Source organism: Rhineura floridana, chromosome 19 (assembly GCF_030035675.1).
Source record: "Rhineura floridana isolate rRhiFlo1 chromosome 19, rRhiFlo1.hap2, whole genome shotgun sequence".
NCBI lineage: Eukaryota > Metazoa > Chordata > Lepidosauria > Squamata > Rhineuridae > Rhineura > Rhineura floridana.
The window spans coordinates 28,244,827-28,265,987 of record NC_084498.1 but is presented as its reverse complement, the minus strand read 5'-3'; the positions used below and the strand labels follow the sequence as shown (position 1 = coordinate 28,265,987).

The window sequence follows — 21,161 nt, the reverse complement described above, 5'->3', positions numbered from 1 at the left end:
TGGCGGTCTCTCTCATGCCTTCTCCCTCTGAAGCTGTCAGGCTGATGGGTGGGGTGGGGGGTAGGGACAGGGGCGCTGCTGTGTAAATGACCCTGCTTTACAACAGGGCCTACTCGCTCGCTCTCTTAACCCTGCCACCTCATTGGCCGTCTCTGAACACAGTTTTGGTCCTGCCCCCACAGGAACGTGCAGAACGAGCATCAATAACTTTGAGGAAGCCAGAACAAGTTATGGCACGGATGAGGACATCCTCTTTGTTTACAGAGACAGCTGACCCTTTGGATCTGGTGGTTCCCGTCGCCACTGGCCAGCCTGCCCAGGGTCCCTCTCACAGCAAGTGACTTGTCTAAGGACGTCTGCTCCAAGACTGCAGCAGCACCACAAACAAGGGATGCTTTGGGCCAAGGGGCCGGCAGACAGTCAGAAACACTGCTGTATTGTGTTGAGAGCCACCTTGGAAGAATTTGTATCCTGAAAGGCAGGATACAATTACTGAAATGAATATTTTAAATTGGGATCTACTCATAGATCTCTGGGTGATTTGCAGTCGATTGAAAAGGATTTCAGACTTCCAGTTTTGTCATAACAGCAACCAGAAGACTCAGAGAAAGCTTGTGGGAGAAACCAGAAGGGGATTTTTACATCTGGCTCCAGTAGGTGCACCTCAAGGTTCTATTTAAAAAGAAAAAGTAGTTCTTGCAAGTGTGAAATCTGCCTTGCCCCCTTTAAACCTACAGAGAGCAGTGTTGCTATCCTGTTGCCATCTTTTTAGTCTTTATGATGATGATGAAATAGCTTGTGTAAATTGACTGTAATATATAAATATATGTGTGTATTTTTAAATTTTGCACATTTTGAGAAATTTTAAAATGCAGACTCAGACATTTCCTGTTCGCCCTTTTTTACAGGAATAACAGTCTCAGCAGTTGCATCAATACAAAGTTCAGTAAAATGAAACTTCTCACAGAGAGGCTCAAAACAGAAAAGGACACGAGTAAAGCCTCCTTTCTTAACTGGAAAGGATGATCTTTCAACCGGTTAGGGAATCTAATGAGCAGGGAACAGGATTAACATCGCCAACCAGAGATTACTGGGTTTTAGGGAAAAGGACAACCAGAGGAAGTCATCAACCATCTGCAAGCCAAAATGGGTGGATTCTCACAGCTGCTTTTGATGCAGAAAGGGCATTGGCCAACCAGTGACTTCTCCATGAGGTCAGGTGGTTCTTTCTGAATGCATAGTTTTACATTGTTGGCACTAGACTTGGCTGGTAGTGCTTTCAGAAGATGGCTTCACCATGGGAATGGTGAAGTTAAAAGGGATTACGGTTGTGATGACACAACCTCAGAAATGGTTGTATGAATTGGTTTTTGCACACTATCAACTTGTTTTCAGATAATCTCCGTCTAACTGCTGTCACTTTCAGCATGCTTTTTAGTGAGGGGCTGCCCAATTGTGACTGTACAAGAAATTAAAACATTTTAAAAGACAAGAGCATTACTGAGCCCCCAGTCTGGCACAATTAGCCTTTTATTTGTTAAGCTGAAGTGTGTCTAACACTCTCTGGGTAGACAGGAGACTCTGAATGCAGATTCGCTCTCTTTCCCCCCACAGGGACAATTGACAGCTGCTTCCTGTTGCCTCAGGCATTTTAAACTGATGGTGAACTGTTGAATCAGATCCATTTGGCCACAGAAAGCAGACCTAAACTACTAGGGTAAGCAAGTGCAACTGGCAGTAGCATCACTACAAAGCCTGAGGGCAGCGAAGGAAACTTGGTCACATGTTGGGAAGCTGTAATCTGAGGCCAGGATTGCCTTGATAAGATTTCTTGAGGACTTCCAGGCAACTAACAGCCTTGCGCAGACCTCCTGTTTGTATAATTGGAGGCAGGGATTTTTTCTTGGCTGCAGTTCAGGCAGATTGTAACCAGAGCCCAGACTTTCTACCTCATCACACTATACTCACGTTTAGGATTCTACACTCAGGGACAGACATGGCTTCCCTGCTGGTCTAAAATAAATGTTCATATTTTAATATCCACTGTGTGTTTCATTTAAAGTACTGTGAGGTCCTGTTACTAGGCAGGGAATTATTAGTGAACTGTGTCAAAACTTAGCCAGAGAGGGAGGGTGCTCTAGCAGAGAAAAAGGTTTTAAGAAGAGTTAAATTACTTCACCTCTCCTGAGGATTTTTTTAATACCTGGTAAGTACCATGCAATTTGGGCTCAAAATCTGATCAACCATGAAAATGCAACGAGAGGAGTTCTCTGTGGGACTTGTCCCCCCCCCCCAGGTGTTGTTGCGAGACTCCAGCTCCCAGCAGCCCCTCCCCCCCGTGGCTAATGATTATGGGGGCTATAGTCCAGCAACATCTGGAGGGCCACAGGTTCCCCATGCCTGCTCTACGTCATGTCAAAAGCAAGCACCCCACTGCACCAGAGGTGCAACAGATTAACAAGAAGAAATTTCTGTCTGTGTGTGAATGTTCCTGATGGCAGGATCCAGACTTCTCTCTGCCACTTGGGACTTCCTGCAGCACCTGAGAGCTCTCCCCCCCCAACCTCTCTTTTCTTTTGCAGAGGGACAACTGAGACTTATAAGGCTCCTCAGGTCCCGCCTGTCATCAAGTGAACCAAACCCAACTCTTTCAAGGCACTGCGGAAGTCTTTTAGTGTCAAGAATAAGGGCACTGTATCATTTTAAGGCACAGACATGTTAATGCTGAAAGACCTTAAATACATCTGACTTGAACAAAGTAGACCTACTGTGGATTCTCAGGAGATCCAGATTTTAGACAGGGGTTGTAGGGGTTGCACACCTCTGCTTCAAGTTGTAATGTAGGGAATGGGCTAGAGAGAGAGACATTGTGTGGATTCAGGATATGAGCACTAGTCAAGCATTCAAAAGAATGCAGGAGGCCTTACACGGGAGAGTGGGCGCATACACGCTTCTCCCTGGCCTTTCCATGTTGACTGGGATGCTCTGAAGAGGGCCTGCACATACATCCAGCTGAATGTGCTTACAAGCCCTCCCGCAGTCAGGAACTTTACCTTATCAGGCTTCTCAGTCGCAAGGACATTTGCAAGCATGTGTATAAAGGTCAGGAGTGATGTGTGTGGGCCCAGGGATGCTGGGAGTGTTGCTGGCACCTGGACACCCACTCCCCCTCTCCAATTGAAGAGGACTATGGTCTTTACAGGTATCTACTGTAAGGGGGTGGGGAATCAAAGTGTGGAGGTTGCTAATGTGTGCAGCTGCTTGCCTTGTATTTATCAGAAGTACAGCATGGGATGTAAATAGTCTCTTTAGCAATGCATAATCAGTGTGGCCCCTCAAGTGTATTACCAGGTCAGAGCCAGAGAAAAGCAATGAGGAAGCAATGAATTCTGTGCAGATCATCACAATGAAAGAGCCCAGACAACTCTCATTTCGTTAAGAGAACTTTAGCCTTTCCTCTGGACCAGAGGGGAATGGCTGTTTGCCGTACCTGGGCTGCTAAGATTCAACAGGAGAGAGATGCAAGACAGTCTTGCTGTCGGAGAACACAAGGCCCTGTGGAGAGGGAGAGGAAAAGGGGGGCAGTGAAGGTGCCCAAAGTCAGGAGAACTACGAAAGCTATAGATGAGCAGAAGCAGGTCTAGTTAACAAAACACACCCAAACCTCCTACTCTTCTTGTTTATCAGGTTGTTCCAGTGCAGGAAAATGTTTGCTAGAAGAACAGACTTCATCATTCTTGTCTATTACAACAAAAGGGATATTTTACTTGCAGAGAAATTTTATATGCGAAATATATTTTGTTTGTAATTAAGTCACTCTCAATAAAGGTTTTAAGTTGTTAAAGCAATTGCACAGCGTGTGCCAACGTTCTTTGCAGAACCCTGTTAGATGGTCATTTTGAAAAAGAAAATGTTGAGTAAGTAGTGGCACAGTTTCCCCTCTAAGGACTCAAAGCACACACTTCCAGACCAATGCATCCTTCTCATTATTCATTGTTGTTATTCTATCAGCCCTATCAACGTGCCAAGTAATTTACAGAGTACAAAAGGACAGGTCTCTGCCCCAAAACCCTTACAGTCCAAAATTCTATTCTATGAGGAAGCTTAGTTTCCAAGAGGGGAAACAAGTTTCTTTTAATCATTCCAAAAAAGTTACAGTAGAAATGGCTTCTCATCCACAAATTGCAACTAGAAACAGGCCTACACAACTTGCCAGATTCAAGAAGGCAGCTGTAGATTAAATGACCCTTTTGCAATGATTGGCCACTGACAACAGAATGCTGGACTAGGTGGCCCTTTGGCCTCATCCAGTTACAGGGCTCATCTGATGCTCTTAGCTCAGTTCTCAGGCCTTTTGACAACCATGACATAGAACACATGGTTTCATTGAAAATCATCTTATATAGGAAGAAGGTTTATAATTCTGCTGCATATCTGACATCTAGATCTATGCATATATGAAACATGTCTCCTCAAAAGCATCCATCTTAAAACTGCCTTAAATCAAAGTATTTCATCATGCCTGTGCTAAACTATAATTGAACAGCTGAAGCTGTATTATCACTTTTTTAAAATGCCAAGTAATTAGTTGTGTGCTTCCCAAACAACTTCCCCAATAATGGGAGCAGGGAGGAAGAGAATCTATGGTTCAAAGAAACCCCAAAATCCACTGGGCAGGCCGAAAGGAACTCATTGAATCCCAGCCAAAGTACTTCTGAAAGGCAGATCATGTGTCTCAAAGACACGGGGGGGGGGGGGGGGAGTTTGCATGAGGAGACAGGAGGTCACATGAGAGAGAGGTGCTTTTGTCTGAACGCTTCCTGAGCAACAGAGAAAAGCTACTCTTTGATGACATTGGGCACGAAGTCAGGCTGGACAGCTGCAGCAAGTTTCCTGGCGTACATCTCGTATCTCCCTGTCATCTGGAAAGAAAGAAAAGCACTTGGTGTATTTCCTTCCACTTACCATCTGTCACTGTAAAAGGACCTTCGGGAGGGTAAGTCAAACCTAGGCCCATTTTTTAAAATAAATGAATACATTACTACAGCTTTGCAAATAGCCGCAAACATTAATAGTCCAGAAAAATTACTCACTAGTCTGCACTGATGGTTGAAAAGAAAAGCTAGCTTTGCTCCCCAGGAGGAAATTCCTACTGGTCATAGGCAACTAAGGCTGCAATCCAATACACGTCTACTCAGAAGTAAGCTCCACTGGGTTCCATGGAACTCCCCACTAAGTGTGTATTGGATTGCAGCCCAAGATAGTAGCTGTGGAAAACTATTTGAGATCTTTAAGCTTGGAATCAATACATCCTATAATGTCTACTCAGAAGTAAGTCCCACTGAGATTGATGGGGCATACTTCCAGGTAAGTGGGCACAGAGTTACAGCCTAAGATGGATATTCAGATAAAGAGGATGTGCTCTTCGCTTAAGCAGGGGCAAAACTGTCACGTTCCAAACAAAGAAATCTAGACTTCCTTGCTAACAGGAACATCAAGACCACAATTGATTCAAGAGGCATCAGTCCCTTTCATGATCCCAGACTTTCTAGGGTGTGGCATTCACTGTGCCAACAATGAAAGTATCTGAAATGCAGAAGCTGTGAGTGCCCGTGATGCAATTACATCTTGTCACTTTCAATGGTAGATTTTAATGTGCAAGATATGCTATACAATATACATACTACACAGTCCCTCCTTCCCCATCCCACATAAATAAAACATAATGAGGTCATTGCACCAATGGCAAAATGATGTGTAGGTTTTTAAAGGTAATGTTCTAGTTCCCTTGGTCAGATGCAGCAACCTGCAATTATTTTGGGGCTGTTGATGGCACAGCCAAATCTTAAATACTGTTACAGAACAGTTTCTCTTCTCCAGAATGTATACAGAGGTAAAAACCAATCAGCATTTCATCTGAATACCAGCAGACTTCAATTATCACGAGAAATCAGAAAGAAAGATGTGTGTTGATCAAGTTTGCTTAGAGAAATAAGTCTTACCTTAAAATTCCATTTGTCACCAACTTGCCTGCAGAGATTGAGATCCATCTCAGCCACCAAAAGCCCATCTTGGGTGCGGGAAAGCCCGGGGGTTCGACTCCCATCTGGAGCAGCTACGTAACTTGAACCGTAAAAGTAACCAAAGTCACGATGGGCTTCACAAACAGTAAAGAAACAAGAGAACACAATTAATATAGCAAAGTGGGAGCCAGTACAGTGTGATAGCTAGAGTAAAGCACAAAGAAGTACAAATCCTTGCTCGCCCATGACGCTAAGTGGGTCACCTTGGGTCAGTCACCATCTCTTATCCTAACCTACCTCACAGGGGTGTTGTGAGTATAAAAGAGGAGGAAACACATGTACCACTCTGAGCTCCTTGGAGGAAAGGAAGGATTAAAAGGTGGTGAATGCATGGACAGATAGATATAATTAACATTAACATCTTCCTCTCCCGGGGCTCTTAAACTGTGCAACAGAAAACATTTTTAGCCACCTTTCCCTACAAATATAAGCACAAGAGCTACTACAGAATCAGGTTCACGTAGATGTGACTTGGGTATGATTTTAAAGAAAGAAAGAAACCTAGGACCAAAGCTACAAACGCACTTCTAGGCTAAATGAAACAGGAAAACTAGTCTCCTTCATAAAAGTCAGCTAAATTAAGATATTATTTTAGATAGTCATGGACGTTTGTTTGTCCAGATGCAGCAGCCCAGACGCACCGAGGGCAGGGAAACTCTGGGCCAGGCGGAAGTCTCCTCCACACACTCACCCGCAAGGCACACACACTGGAGTGTCCTCAGCCTGCTCCTTGACCTGAGCACCCAGGAGGGTTCACGGCTGCTGCCACGCTGGGCCCACTCATGGAACCTCCCGCCTCAGCGCCACCTGTCCCCACAGCAAAGTCAAAAGGGGACGGCGCAGGCATGTCTGCCACTGGCATAGTCAGCCAACGTTCACCAGCTCATTTCTTTGGGATCATCCTTTGCAAGAAAGAGTTGGCCAACAAATGTGCCATGGCTGAGATCCCTCTTGTCAAAACCAGAGGGGGCAGCAGGAGGATGCTGGGTAAGGAATTGTCCCCCAACAGCAGTGGAGGTGGGCTGGAAGGAGCAGGAGGGGCTCTCCGGCCCTTTCAATCTGTTCTCTTCCCAATTCCCAGCCGGGGGGGAGGCAGGATGGAAAAGAGGGGCCGCTGGGACTCGCTGCAGGGATGCCCAAAGGCAGGTGCTGCTCCAGCTGTGCTTCCCGCCTGCCCCCCCTGCATTGGGGGCAAAGGAGAAGGTGGGAGGGAAGCTGCTCTTTGAGCAATACAGGTCTAAAAAACCCTTGGGCTCACAAGGAGTTCCACAATTTTTAAGACAACTTTCTAAATAATACAGTATTTGTCTCTTCAGACCCATATTTGGTGGCCTCAGAACAAACACGTTATTAGATACAAATGCAGCATTTCACTTGTTAAACATTAAAGGATTCATGATTTTTCAGTCCTTTTGGCTGACACCGTGAACAATTTCACAGCTTTCATGGGTGCTCGAGAAGCATCTTTCCACTGTCACACCTCCAGAAAGAAAAAGCAGATCTGAAGGCCTCTCCTCTCCTCCCCAGGACTACCATCAATCAGCAAACTATCATCACCAAGAAGCATCGAGAGCTTCAGTCCTGCCCAGAATCACCTCCAAGAGTTTGGGGCTGCTGGTGGTGAAGAGCAGGGAAGGAATTGCCTCATCAAGCATCACAGCACATACAAAACAAAACAAAGACACATACCATCTCCACCATCTCCTGATGTAAAAGGATTTGGATAAACTTCCTGCAAGAAACAGAATCATCATCATCATCAAAGAGGATTCATGAGTCAAGTGACCCTAACGAGAGCAGCCGAGTGCAAAATGAAAGGAAGGTGGCAGTGTTGCTTCGCCCCAGGCAGCCTCTTCCACTCTCCCCACCGCCACCAACAATCTGAAAAACCTGAAATGAACAATGCTGAACAAGAACCCATTGTTATCCAAGAAGCCTTTCAAATCTAATCAGCGCTGCTGTCTGGCTTTCAAGTGAAGCATTGCTTGCCTCCTCTAGGGCGGCCTGTCTCCATGTCCAGTCTATTGATTTTCTTGATGGATGCGTTTGAAAGGCAAACCCTTCTCTGCGAGAGTGTGTGCTATATGCTCCCAACAGAGCAGGGAAGGAAGAGCCTTTGACAGTCTCACCTCCTTCTGATGTCACCCCTACCCCACCCCAATCCAGGACAGCAGGAAGCCAGCAAGAGTGCCAGGGGCAAGTGTGCGTGACCTCACCACCAAAGAACTTGCTCCCAGCGTGAAAGGGCCAAACACCCAGAGAGCCAAAAGGGGCAGCAGGGGAAGCCTGGGACGTATTCATATGAACAAGCAGATGCTGCATGAGACCTCCTGCTGATGACTCAACATTTTTACTCGCTTAGGGCCACTGGGCCACCCAGAAGGAACACCTTCTCAAACCCTACCTTTTCTCCCCAGAAACAGAGAAGTCCACAGGCCGCCGGGAAGGTGCACAGCTGGCAAACGGGGTGGGGATATCCACAAGCCACTTAAAGAGGCAGGGCGGACTGCTGAGAGGGATAACTTTTAAGGAGTCCCTTTCCCCAAAAGCATCCCAATGCGGGAACGCTACATTGGCATTCTAATGCTGCCATCTAATTCTGTTTGATCCTAAGTGATGGCACCTGAGCTACGAGCCTCACACTACTGGGAGCACCAGCGCTGTGGAATACCCTCCCTGCTGAAGAAAGAGAGGCGCCATCAGACCTGCCATTCCACCAGATCTTGAAAATACGCCTCTTTAGGGACGCTTTCTCCTGAACGTCAACTCCCTAATTGTTTTAATTGTTAATGCTTTTTAACTGGTTTGTTAAGTTGTATGTTTTAATTATGGATGTTTTGTTTTGTTATTACATATTTTAATCATGAATGTTTTTAATGCTTTGATGGAATTATTTTATTGCCCATTTTACTGATGAGTAAATTTTATAATTGATTTTATTCTAGTAAACTGCTTAGAATCCATTTTGGCATGTAAACAGAATAAAAAAATAAATAATAGTACGACAATGGTCCTACCGTTCCTACTCGGTTGATGGCGCAGGTGAAACAGTGGTTGGCAATGGCTGCATTTCTCGCTTCAATGGGCCACATGGATTCACTGTAAAAAAAAAAAAAAAGAACAGACGCCGCCACTTATGAAAGCAGAACTCAGAGCTTTTGCAGCATCCCTTGAAAGACACCCTTTGACAGGCCACCCTTTCCTCTTGGGATAGGCAGCTCCAAGGAAGCACTCTGGGGATGCTTCCCAGCTCTGGCAACAGCGCAGCTGACCTCGACATCTCCACCCAGAGAAAGAAACTCTAAATGACACTCCTCCTCCTCCCCCCCACCCCCACCCCGCTAATTAGCACCAGAAGGCTTTCATGCATAAGCCTTGGTGGAGTGAAAGTGAACTGGTTAAAAACAGAATGAACCAACAGAAGAAACCGTTAAACGGCTTTTAAGGCAAAGTCCTCAGCAAGGCAGCTTACAAGTAGGAATTAAAAACAGCATCAGTTAAAACAAACAAACTAGTGAAAAACTTAAAAAAGGAAAAAGCTTGACAAAATAAAAAAGGTCTTCAGAGTCTATTTAAAAACAGTAAAGGGACAGGGAACGTCTTGGGCTCCAGAGCCTAGCGCTTTAGCTGGTGAATGGGGCAACCTGCCTGCTTATCATACAATGTCATCAGGCCGGCACAAGTGACAGATGGCTTGTCCCGCCCACCTATCACAATCCCTTGCGTGGGGCTCCTAAGCTTGGGCACTGCAGCACAAGGGTGCTGCCGGACTCCTGCTCTGCAAGCCTCCCCACACAGAGACTAAAAGAAGCCGTGCCAGGCAGCTCCAACGAGCAGTGCTGGGAGGGGGGAGCGGTGCCATTCAGTGGAGGCTGCCCAGCGGTCGGGAGCAAGTGGACTCCAGGCGGTTCCTTTGAAGTCCCTCTCCACATAGGTGCAGGGCAAGTGGGTGGGGGCTCCCCAAAACAGCCTGGTGGACCAAAGGGGAAGGCTTGACAAGCCGGCAGAGTGGAGGTCCATTCCCCTCCCACCCACCCCTGGGTTACAGTATGGAAAGCATAGCAATCTAAATTGATTCCAAGCAGGTCCCCCGATACCCATACGAACCCATCTTTCTTTCTACAGTGTGGCTAAAGAGAGCGAATGCAGGGACCTGGAAGGAGAGTGTCTTTATTGACGTAGGAGCTTCTGTATCAACACCTGCCCACTCGGGGAAGAACAACTGAGAGACAGATTAGCCAATGCCCACATCAACTGGCTTAATAGCCATCACATCTGTTGTTTTGGACAGGGAGATTCGGGAGCAACCTGCCAGAGATCTCACACCTTTTGAGGCCTTGGCTTTGGGCACAGAGGATGGGTCAAGGTGGTTTGTTTCACAGATATATTCTGCATTCATAGAAGATGCCATGGAAAAGGTTATTGGTCTTAAGGCAGGTTGATAGGGTGATATGGGGGGGGGAAATCTACCTAGTCAATGGGAAGGTGAAACTGCTGTAATTGGTTTCTGCATATGTCAGAGAAAATACATTAAAAACAATCCACAGTTGGCATTGTACTCCAGTGAGATTAAAACACAAGATTGGTACAATGTTCCCAGACTGCTGCAGGGCTGTGATGACTAGGGCACTTATAATCATATGTGGTGGGAGTGAGATTTCGGGATGAGCTACTCAAGGAGACCAACACCATAAGCAACTGTTAAAACCACCAAAATTCATCCTACTTTCACTGCTTGTCTCATAGAGGGGGAATGTTGTATTTAAGGACTGGATCAGATTCAGGTTAGTTGCTGCCAGACATGCAGTATCATAACTGTAGGAGAGCAAACAACTACTAGAAAGAGACCTCTGGTCCAGTAAAACTGTTGAAAACTGCAATTCCAGAGAAGCTTACAGCATCAAATCTAGGACATCAAGGGACAAGTAAAACAGGAGAGGTGGTTTTTTATTGTTTGCTTGGTTTTTGTAGAATGCAGTAGTTTTATTTTTCATACTAATAAGACTAACAGTACAAGGACATTTCCAGCCCAATGTGTGACAATTTGGAAAAATATTTATTGATTCCAATGTCTGGGAATTCAAGTTGATGTTGGTTATGATGCCTTAAATCCCTGTGTCTGACAAATATGATTAACAGTGTTTTCTAGGAAGAAAGAAATGGTGGTGGTGTGGGCATTCAAAGCAGAGGTGAGACTAAGATCTCATGGAAGGGTGTTCCAAAGGTGGAGAGCCACCACCAAAAAGGCTAGTTTGGCAACAAGCAGGGTCAGAAGGAATCATTCTAGGGTCAGAAGGAAGAGAACAGCAGATACATGCATATGGTGGGGCGGGAGAGGGAGAGAGCGAGCAGATGCTTGCTTGTCATTTGCAGAGATTGTGTGCTGCAGAGGGTCTAAGAAGTCTCTTCCTGCCATTCAGACTATACCCTCACAAAGCAATAAAGCAACCAAGGAGAGAGTCAACAATATTGCCACACTAAAACCACTCTGAGAAACCAGGAAATGCCTCAAAAAGGCCATAGAATCACCAGCTGGCTCCTTTCTAATGTCCCTCAGCAGGCCATTTAGTGGAGCACTTGGCACACTGCAACCAAAGTCCAATTCTGCCGGTATCTGAACTTTGAGACACGGCAACTGGAGGCGGCTGGGCAAGCTCTCCTCAAATCAACTCAGAAAGAAGGTGAGTTTTTCCAGGGGGGGGGGGACTGGGATCATTTTTCTGAGCCAATCCAAGGACTTGGGGAAATGTCTCCATCAGTTCTCACCAACCTTCCCTCTGCAAGTCACACTCCCCCTTCCTTTCACCAGCAGGAAAGGCATCATCGCTGACTGACACTCAGATTTTTCTCACCCATTAGTGAGGCGTTTTATGAAAGGTTTACTGAACCGCTACCCTCCTGCTACAGCTCCTCTGCCCACGGTCTTGGCTCAGTTAATGGCTAAACCCTCTTACAGCAGCTCAGGGGCAGTCCCGAGCTCCATACTCTGGGCAGGACAGCTGGGACAGGGCAGTCGGACTTTGAGATGCAGATAGTCAGGGTGTCAGGGAAATGGCTGTATTGCTTTTTTCCTTTCAGTCAGAGGGTCCCCCTTTGTTACTCCTCGCGCTACTTGTGGCCTCCCGTCTACTGCAAGTGTGGGGAGCTTTTGGCTCTCCAGTTGTTCCTGATGTTTGCTGGGGATGATGGGAGTTGTAGTTTAGCAACATCTGGGGTTGGTGGCAGAGGATTCCCTACTCCTGATTTACTGACATTTCAGGTAGCCTTCCTCATTGCCACCCTTTCAGCTAGGAGCACCCGTGGGTGCTATGCAGAGACTCTCTCCCTGCCCAGAGGTAAGGCAGCACTACAACACAGCAAGAGACTGCCAGTTCGCTTCTAGACAACCACATTTTAGTTTTTAAAATTATCTCAGGAGTTCATCAAAGATAATTTCCCCAGCAAGTGGCCCAGTAGCTGCACCAGAAAGTAACTAATACCACTTTCTGCAGTGAAAAGATTCTGATGGTACCTGAGTTTCCCAATTGTGGCGGAAGGATTGAAGATGATCTCTGCTCCATTCAAGCTGTACATCAGCCAGTTGAGGGGATGGTGGCGCCCAAAGCAGATGTTCACCGCAATCTTCCCAAACTGAGTCTGGAACACTGGATGCCCTCTGTCCCCTTCCATGTAGTATGTCGACTGCAAAACACAAGCAGGCATATGCCTTGTGGTTAAATGATACACTTGGAGCACACTTCTGTCCAAAAAACTAGCCTGCTTAATACAAGCCCAGCAGGTGGCAAGTGATGGCATCATCACAGCTGTGTGTAACTGTGGTCAGGGGAGGAGGGGTTCCAAAATATGCAGCAGCTTTTAACCGTTAGAAAAACAGGCGACCTGGGAAGCTGCCTTTCCCAAGGCACGACTACCGGGGGGAGGGGTCCATCTAGCTCAGTGCTGTCTGGCTTGACTGGCAACAGCCACGGCTCTCCATGGCTTCAGGCAGGGAGTCTTTGCCATCAGCTGCGACCTGACGCCAGGGGCTGAACCTGGGACCCTCAGCCTGCAAACCAGGTGCTCTCACCCTGAGCCAGGGGACCCTCAAAGTGAAATCAGAACTACAATGACACTTCTTTCTTCTTCCTTTTTTTTTTTTTGAAGTGATTTAGACGTACACGCAGAGTCTTGGCCTTCTTAGGCACACTGATTCCCAAGTATTACCAAGCTGCACCTTCTAAAACTGGAACCTGGCAGGAACTGCATGCATGTGGGACTCACACCGAATGTCCAGCAAGAGCGTCCAGTTTCCCCACTGACAAAGCTCCTCACCTCATTAAAGTCCCCAATCCGTGGAATGTGATTCTTCCTGCTCTTGCCTAGCACAGCCCCCGAGTTTGAGATCACCACTGCTGTGTTCCACAGCGTCTCTCCATGGGCAACGTCCCTTTCCAGGATGGGAGACACCACAACCAGGTTATGCTTCCTGGCCAGCTGCAGCCATGAAAGTTATGCCACATTTGATTATTTGCTTCATTTAAGGAATTTATTAGCAGTGTTTCAGCAGATACTCTCATGACACCTTACAAAATGAGAACAATTCACACCACAAAAAATAAACAGTAAAATCAAGTAAGAGCAAAGTAGGATAAAACACCAGGACAGAAATATAAGATACAGTCCTAAACTTGAAATCCGCCAGTTTGCCAGGACCCCCAAGAGAAAAGAAAGCCACGAAAAATATGCCCACAGAAGACTCCCCCAGCCAAATGGCTAAAAGACGAGTGACCCAGGGGAGCAGCCTCTGCACCAGACCCTGTTCATAGCCAATGTAAATATATTGTTTCTAAATAAATAAATGACTCCTCAAGCATGTTATTCGCTGCAATCCCACCTTTGTCCATAGAAACTAAGTTTAACTACCTAATTAGGACCTACTTCTTTCTGGGTCCCTGATCCAACCACCCTGGTTACACAGCAGCCTCCCATACCACCCCCAGGCTGTTCCAGAGGGCCCCCCTGCCGCCCTTCAAGGGCCAGTTCTTTACAATTAACGGCTGTTGTAAAGGGGGCACTGCACAAGTGGATCTCCTCTTGCACTTTCCCACAACCTCAGCCTTTCCTGGGATAACCCTCCCCTAAGATCTACTTTCATTATTAGAAACTTAGGAACTGCTTTGACCAGAAAAGTTACAAGCCGATTACACTATTTTTAATATCCAGATCCTGTTTCTTTCCCAAAGGAAAACCCTCGTAGAGCAGCCTGCATTCTAACACTGCCCTTGGTCCTTGAAGAGAGTATTTCCTATTCCGTTCCAGTACCAATAAGTCACATCTCCTTTGATCCAATTACGTTCTCTTCCTTCCCGTTGTGTCATTTTGCTTTCCCACATGCCTGACTGTTGCCTGCAGCAGCATCCACCAAGATGCAATTAATCCACCATTTACAATCACCCCATGCTTGACCTGCGTTACTGTGAAAGCAGCAGGATGGAAAGAGATGCAAACCACGGCCTAGGGGTCTCTGCGGGGTCACAGAGAAACAGAGGGCAAGGAAATCATTTCAGAGGAGGGAAAGAAACAAAAAAAGGAGAAAGCCAGTCCTTTACTGCAACGCAAAAGAACTGAAGCTGAACTTCCCAAATGTCCTCTGCGGATGCATCCACCTGCAATCATGACACTCACTATTTAACAAGGGGCCCTATCCATCAAAACGTTGTGCTATGCAAGCCTTCTTGAAACGAGCAGGAGCTTCACAAGAGCAAAACCACAGGAGCAGTTAGGCTGCTTTACAACATAATCCTACACGTGTCTACTCAGAAGCGAGCCCTGCTGAACGCAGCTGGACTTCCTTCCAAGTAAGCTCAGACAGGATTGCTCTGTAAATGGGACTGAAGCAGCCTCACTGGGCTCAGGGTTGCAGCCAGGGATTACAACATGCCTCAGCCCCAAACGTAGTTGCTGGCCCCTGCTCTAAAAAAGGGTCTTCCAGGTTTGTACACAGGTTGCAGGCCACCGACTTGGCCAAAAGGGCAGTACACACGCAAGGCCATCATATGTAAAATATTTTATATTGCATGCTGTCCCAGTTGAACATCAGCAGCGTGGAGGAAGTTTCTCAAATGACAGAAAGGCAGGAGTTCAGCTCTTTACCTCTTGGCAAAATCTTGCTGTTGGGCCTTCTTCAGCTGATTCAGCAAATTCAGTCCAAGGAAGCCGCTCTCTTGTACAGAAAGCAAAAGGCATCGCTAGAAAATCACCATCGCAAGACATTAACACAACAGCAGCATCACACCCACCTTGCATTGTTGCTGGTGGTGGGGCGCTTCTCTACATTTGGTTAAACTAAACCATTTTAGTGAAAATATGACTTCAGTAAAAAAGTGGATCATATCAACTCCTCCTCTGTTGCTCAATCATTTATACGAATGTGAAGCCTACCCTCCAGGGGACTTTTTTAAAAAACAAAACAAAAGCCACTCGGACACACAGAGAGCAGCCCTGGCCTTCAATGACTTGGCCCCTTACATTGTAGGTTTTTATTTCCTGGTATTTTAATCACAGTTTTCCATTTTAAAAAATGCCCAAGTAACTAACAGAATTTATAAAGTGTGACTATACAAGAGGCACACTGGACGCTTCCTCACAGCAGGCCAGATTGAGTTAGCCTGCCTTGCCCTGCACTGCCTCACCTCCTGAAGTTCCAGGCACAAAAGGTCCCCCTGCGCATCATCTGCCCTCCCTGAGCTGCTTTTCAAGTGGAGGTGCAGCCAGATATGGCAGCCCCTGGGGGGTGGGGGCTCTGCAGGCAAAGCATGCCTTGTGTGCCATGGAGCTGTATAAAAGATCATCGCCGCAATAAAAATGTGCAGCAGCAGCACTATTAAAATACAATCTTCGTTAAGACCTCTCCAAGCACTCTGGGAATAAATTTATTTTCACTACCCACCAAAAGGCCAGGAGAGACAGAGAGAGGCGGCAGGCAGCCTTTGAGGGCACTCCATAACCACAGAACCACCAGAGGAAAGGCCCACCCCTCTCCCAAAGCAAAGGGGGGCAGAGCAGGGCCTCCCGTTCTGGCCAGTGTTTGGACAGGTCTAGATGGGATGTGACAGTTCTTCAGAGATCCTGGTCTCAGGTCATTTAGGGGTTTAACAAAGAACCTGGATGCGGACCAACAAATTAAAGCTTAACCAGTCAGCAGGACTCCTGATCTGGGATGAAGGATCCAGCCTGTGACGGATGGAAGTCACTTCTCTTTAAAACACAGATTTGTAGTTTGGGGGGGCACCCCTGGACTAGAGAGGCTCAGGTGGAGGCTCTAGCTCAGGGATTCCTTTGCCCATCACAGGCAGGTGCACCAGCTACGCCTGATCTGCACATGAGAACTCATGCCCAAGGACTGCAAGGCGCTCTAAGGGTGGGTCTCCCTTTGAAAAGCCTCTGGGAACTCGCATGGGTCTAGAAGCACACAGCTTATGACCGAGGGCTGTTCAGTGGGGCAAGTGAACACCCTCAGTGGAACAGCTGCACTGGCTTCCAGTTTTGTTTTAGGTCCAAAGTGCTGGAGAGGACATTTAAAGCTGTTTACACTCCAGGACCACCATCTCCTGTATGAACCTTCCCACTCATTAAGATCATCCTCAGGGACCCTCTTATGTATTCCAACTATTCTTGAAGTCCAGGAAGGGGGGGCATTCTCTGTCGTCAAGCCAAGACTGTGGAACTCCCTTGCAAGGGAAGGTCATCTGGCCCCCTCCCTTAAGGTACTTCAGCAGAAAAGACACTGCTTTTTAGAAGGGCCTGTCTGATGACATCTTTCCAATACAGTTTTGTACTGTTGATGTGTGGTACTAATTGTAATTGCTTTGTCTTCTGTTGTTACTTTTACAGATCGCTTTATCTCGCAGTTTAGGTTTTGTAATTGAATTTTTAATGGTTTGATCATTTTTAATAGTGATGCTGTTAGCCATATTTGACTGCCTTTGGGACAGGCAGAGCACTGATCTCTTAAACACACAAAAGATCTCCAGGGCTGTGCCCAGAGAACGGAGTTTGCCCACCAAGGCTTTTCTGTTCAAAGCCACACGTGACTTGCACGACTCCAAAATCACTTCTGCAGATTTTGGAGGTGAAAGCTTCACACGGCTGTGTGTGTGTATGAATATGTCACAGTAGAATCTGTCCTACTAAACTGGGCTATTTCATGCTCTCTCAGTACACGAAGCTTATTATAACATGAAATTGTTGAAATGTTGACTCTTTCTATTGTAGGACTGACTTTTCCATGGCTGGTGAATCATTCTGGGAATCTGAGCACTGATTAAAGCAGGGAGGTGAAACAAAACTCTACTCACTCCAGACCTCTTGGAAGCAGATGACATTTACCCCACACATTGCTGCCACCTCCACAATTTCTTCTATGCGCTTGTGTAGTGCGGTTACCTAGGGTGGAAGAAGGTTCACACATGAATGGGTTGCCACTGCAATCAGCCCCCTTTCCTCTTGTTTTTACCTTCCAACCTAAGTGCCAAGAGAGAAAAAGGGGGAGAAAGAACCCCTGTCTGCAGTAACCAGTGGCCTTAACACGGTAGCGGAAGTGGTACCTGTTCAGCAACCGGCGCATTGGTGGGAAGTGGAATCTTATTCTGAATCAGTCCCACCCGGACAATGCGCGGCTGCCTCAGTTGCTCTGGTTCAGCTCCAAACGCATAGCCCTGCAGTTCAAACCTCCTTTCAGCAGCAGTTGACAGAGCAGCAAATGGCAGATCCAGTGGCCTGGAAAAGCAACAGCACAGAAGGACAACAGCGCTCTACCTTCCCTCCAGCCCCACACCAAAGAACAACAGACAGGTTTTTACATCAGCTGGAAGCCAAGAAATATTGGGGGCCAGGGCAGAAGGAGCATGAAGGAACTAGCCTGAGACCTGGCAGAAGCAAAGTCCACTTGCTTAAGCCTTCCCCATCACACACGCCTTAGGCAACTCTGAGCAAGTCACCCTGATGACTAATAAGTGGGGTCACACAAAACTGTCACATGACAGGCTGGTTTACTGAAAGTCCACTAAATACAAGCTGTCATGGACAGACTGTATGATAAGCAAGCAATCCCCATCAAATTAGCCTTCAATATTCCATTTCACGTTTCAGTACAAGACTTCGGCCCTGCGCTGGAATTTCGCCTTTCTTCTGCCTCTTGGTAGCCTCCTGATGGATCCACCCCTTGATCTGGAAGGCACACACACATTCTGTGAACAACACACTGTGACAGAACATAGACACGGAAATGAGGTGATCTGCTTGTGGACTTTCTTCTGAACCAGCCTTTGGAATTGCTGTTCTTATGCTAAGGGAGAAAGTGTGCCCATCCCTGCAGGCTCTTGGCTCTGCAGACAGCTTGCTATGCCGCTGGGGTTCGCTTGTGGGTGAGGGGGGCTGCCTTACAACAGGCCTCTTCAGCATGCAGAAAGCACTGGGACTGTAACTCTAAAAAAAAATGGGGCTGCCTTTATCATGACACATTTTCAAAAGCAGACAAGATCAGTCTGAGGTGAGCTCGTTCACACATGAGCATCCTCCTTCCTCACATCCTGGACCAGCCTTGTGTGGACTCCAGCTCTCTACAGCCCCAGCCAGCATGGCCAGCCATGGGATGCCCTTGGTGCTGATGGGAGCCGCAGTCCAAACTGTCTGGAGGGCACCAGGTTGGGGGAAGGCTGTCAGCATTGCCAGCAGCCTTGAAAGGATCAGAGCTTTTGGCCATTTGGCCACACTTGCTCATTCTCTTCCAGTTTTACTTCAGTGAAATGATCGGTGCCGCAGCCAAGTGCTGCCAGGCCCCCAAGACTATTGGGGTATTTTTGTAAACTGCTTCAAGGGTTTATGAGAATCAAATGGGGCATACACATACATACATATACACACAGGTGTCTCCGCCTGCCTTTAACGGCTGTGCCACTCACAACTGCAGGGTATGTGTAGAGGAGGGGGGCTTCACCTTTTAAATTCCTGCCTGTGCACCTGCTAAGGGTGGGGGGGCAATAAACCAGTCAGGAGAAGCACGCAGACAACCCAGCCCTTGCCAGCTGGCTTCCTCCCCCCTCCCCCGCCAGGTGTTTGGGATGCAAAGCAGGGGCTGATGGGCGTCCAACACGGCTGAAGGGCGCGCAGTTGGCGAAGCCTGGCGGGGGTCTGCGGCTCCCCCCCACCAGGTGCCCCTCCGCCAGCGTTGGACTACAGCTCCCATCAGCCCCAGCTTCGCGACCGAAACAGCCGAAGGGCGCCGGGTCGGGAAAGGACACCCCCTCCCCGGGCTGGCGCGGCGCCTGCTGGGATTTGTAGTTCTGGCGCACCTGGCGGCCTCCCCGTACAGAATCCGCTCCGCTTCTGCCAGCTCGGCGGGCGGGAGGTGCCGCTCCAGGGATCCCCGCAGCGAGTCCAGGCCGGCCGCCATCCTCGTCGAGCCCAGGACGGGAGTGACCGCCGCCCCGGCGGGAGAGCGGCCGGGCGAGCAGCCAGAGGCCGCCCCTGAGGGGAGAGGGAGGGACAGGCAGGTGGGCCGCTTGGCGGGCTGGGCCCCGATTGGTGGGAAAGGCGATCCGGCCCTCCAATTAGAGTCGGGTTGGCCGCCCCGCCGCATTCAAGATTAAAATAACCGCCTGCTGCCAGTCAAGAAGAGGGCCTGAGGGCGCCGCCCAAAGAATCCTGGGAAGTGTAGTTTGCGAATGGTGCTGTTGAGAGTAGTTTACAGGCTGCCCCCCCAATCCCCGCGCGGCCCTGCCAGGCAGGCATTCTTCCCAAGGAGCTCGGGGGGGGGGAGGTATTCGGGGCGGGGAGCAGCTCCCCTCAGCATGGCCCCTTAAAGAGCAATACTTACTGCCTCTGGTCCCCCAGGAGTTCCCAAGCTGTGGCCCACGATGACATGTATGCATTCCACGTTCATACAGATTTTCAGTTTTACTTACAGTTGATTTGATATTGCGTGTTCTGTGGAACACAAATACGATAAAATACAATCTATAATTAATGAAAAAAGCAATAAACATAACATGAAAATTATACAGCACCTAGCAAAGTGCATTACAACTGCTACAACAGGCAGAGAAATCATGAAGTGGTTACGGCAGCCGCAGGACCATCAGCAGTTTTCAAGTGGTCCATGGGCAGAGAAAGTTTGGGGAGGCCTCTTCTGGCCAAAGAGGAGGGGAGGACTCTTTCACCACCACCACCAGCAGGTGCCTGTGTAACTGATCTCAAGGTGCCCCTTGCTCCAAAGAGAGGGTTGTAGTCTAGGCTGTACTCAGAGTAGACCCGCTGAAATGCTCAGACCAAAGTTAGCTGTGCCCATGAACTTCAGTGGGTCTGCTCGGAGTAGGCCTCATGTCGGATACCACCCAGAGACGCCATCTAGCTGGAAGGCGCTGGAAGAAGAAGTGGGGAGTCTTACCTGGAAGCAAAACAGCGGCCGTGACCCATCAAACAAGGCACTCTGCTTGAATGATAATGAAAAAGAAACAGCTTCTTCTGTTCACATAAAACAATATGAAATGAAAAATTTACAGATAAAATCAATAGACATGAAAAACAAATCAAAATAGAGATAAAGTCAACAGTTTTAAAAACAAACAAGCACCATTACATGCCTGGGCAGACCTCCCTAAACAACAATGCTTTTAGCAGGTGTTGAAAAACAGCATAATCAAGGCAGGCTGCCTAATATTAATGACACCCCCCAACATCCTGCTGTGGCTAATTTAGGCATGGAGGGTGTCAGAAACAAAACCATCATCCCCATTAGAACCAGAGATGACAGAACTGTCGGGGGGGGGGATTGGCCTGAAGGGCTATGACAGTTTGTTTGCTCCCCTTGCGTGCATTCATTGCTGCTGTTGTTGGCTGGGCTACTTGGTCGTATGGACTGGAGGTTGTCTGGAGTCTTTCCCCCAAGTCTGGATAGTCCATGGGCATCACTGCAGGGCAGTCTCTGACTTGCGGGCTCTGGCGGTGTTTCGAGGGATGCTGGGGTGTATCTGCCATGCTTAAGCCAGTTCAGCGATTTTTCAAGATGCACACTTTCCCACCTACTAGGATGAGCACGCA

The 21,161-nt window shown here is 47.7% G+C and overlaps 2 protein-coding genes across 4 annotated transcripts in view; one reads left to right on the top strand and one right to left on the bottom strand.

Annotated features, from left to right (window-relative positions):
• GUCD1 (guanylyl cyclase domain containing 1) overlaps positions 1–3,848 on the top strand; it is a 12,639-nt gene extending 8,791 nt beyond the window's left edge. The window contains exon 6 of the mRNA XM_061602838.1: positions 183–3,848. Coding sequence (XP_061458822.1) covers positions 183–274 — 92 coding nt within the window. The 3' untranslated portion in view covers positions 275–3,848. The remainder of the gene's footprint in view (positions 1–182) is intronic.
• Positions 811–21,161, bottom strand: UPB1 (beta-ureidopropionase 1). 3 transcript variants are annotated; one of them, XM_061602834.1, is made up of 13 exons: positions 21,143–21,159; positions 20,509–20,585; positions 19,939–20,048; positions 19,415–19,589; positions 17,669–17,840; positions 17,420–17,507; positions 15,216–15,283; positions 13,395–13,556; positions 12,595–12,764; positions 9,101–9,182; positions 7,773–7,815; positions 6,003–6,157; positions 811–4,922 (listed from the first exon to the last, which is right to left on the bottom strand). In XM_061602834.1, exons 2-13 carry the CDS (start codon positions 20,535–20,537, stop codon positions 4,839–4,841), a joined length of 1,338 nt encoding a protein of 445 aa, XP_061458818.1. In that variant the 5' UTR covers positions 20,538–20,585; positions 21,143–21,159; the 3' UTR covers positions 811–4,838. The 3 variants fall into 3 exon arrangements, with proteins under 3 accessions (XP_061458818.1, XP_061458817.1, XP_061458819.1); XM_061602833.1 differs by having other exon boundaries at positions 15,216–15,310; positions 21,143–21,157; XM_061602835.1 differs by lacking the exon at positions 13,395–13,556 and having other exon boundaries at positions 15,216–15,310; positions 21,143–21,161.